General features: G+C 73.1%; 1 protein-coding gene across 1 annotated transcript in view; it reads right to left on the reverse strand.

Moving 5' to 3' along the window:
* The window catches only part of GRPEL1 (GrpE like 1, mitochondrial), a 7,156-nt gene extending 6,980 nt beyond the window's left edge, over nucleotides 1-176 (reverse strand). Inside the window, exon 1 of the mRNA XM_008050185.1 lies at nucleotides 50-176. Coding sequence (XP_008048376.1) covers nucleotides 50-111 — 62 coding nt within the window. The 5' untranslated portion in view covers nucleotides 112-176. The remainder of the gene's footprint in view (nucleotides 1-49) is intronic.
* Nucleotides 177-387: the final 211 nt, after the last annotated feature.

Consider the following 387-nt stretch of genomic DNA (forward strand, 5'->3'; position numbering starts at 1 on the left):
CGCGGCGCCGCGCTCCGCCTTCAGCCCCGGGAGGCCGGGCGCCCCGTACCTGAGCGACAGCGTCAACGCCGGGAGACTGCGCCTCGCCAACCTCACACACCGAGCCGCCATGACTGCCGCTGCCCTCTACCGTCGCTGCGCACGCACCGGGCCGGCGCACAGGCCGCCGTACCGACCCCCCGCCCCGCTCCGTCTCAGCCAATCCGAGGCCGCCCTTCTTCTGATAGACAGACGGAAGCCACCAATGGATGCCGGTCACGGAGGAGCACGCCCCCTCGGTGGGTGGGTTCTGGGGGGCCTCCCGGCGCCCGCGAGGGTGAGGTGAAAGGTGAAGGGAGCAGTGGGCGGGGCTTCCTCGTGGGCGGGTCGAGGCCGGGGGGACCAATG

Source organism: Carlito syrichta, unplaced genomic scaffold, assembly GCF_000164805.1.
Source record: "Carlito syrichta isolate Samal-C Ts95f unplaced genomic scaffold, Tarsius_syrichta-2.0.1 Scaffold143165, whole genome shotgun sequence".
Classification (NCBI taxonomy): Eukaryota; Metazoa; Chordata; class Mammalia; order Primates; family Tarsiidae; genus Carlito; species Carlito syrichta.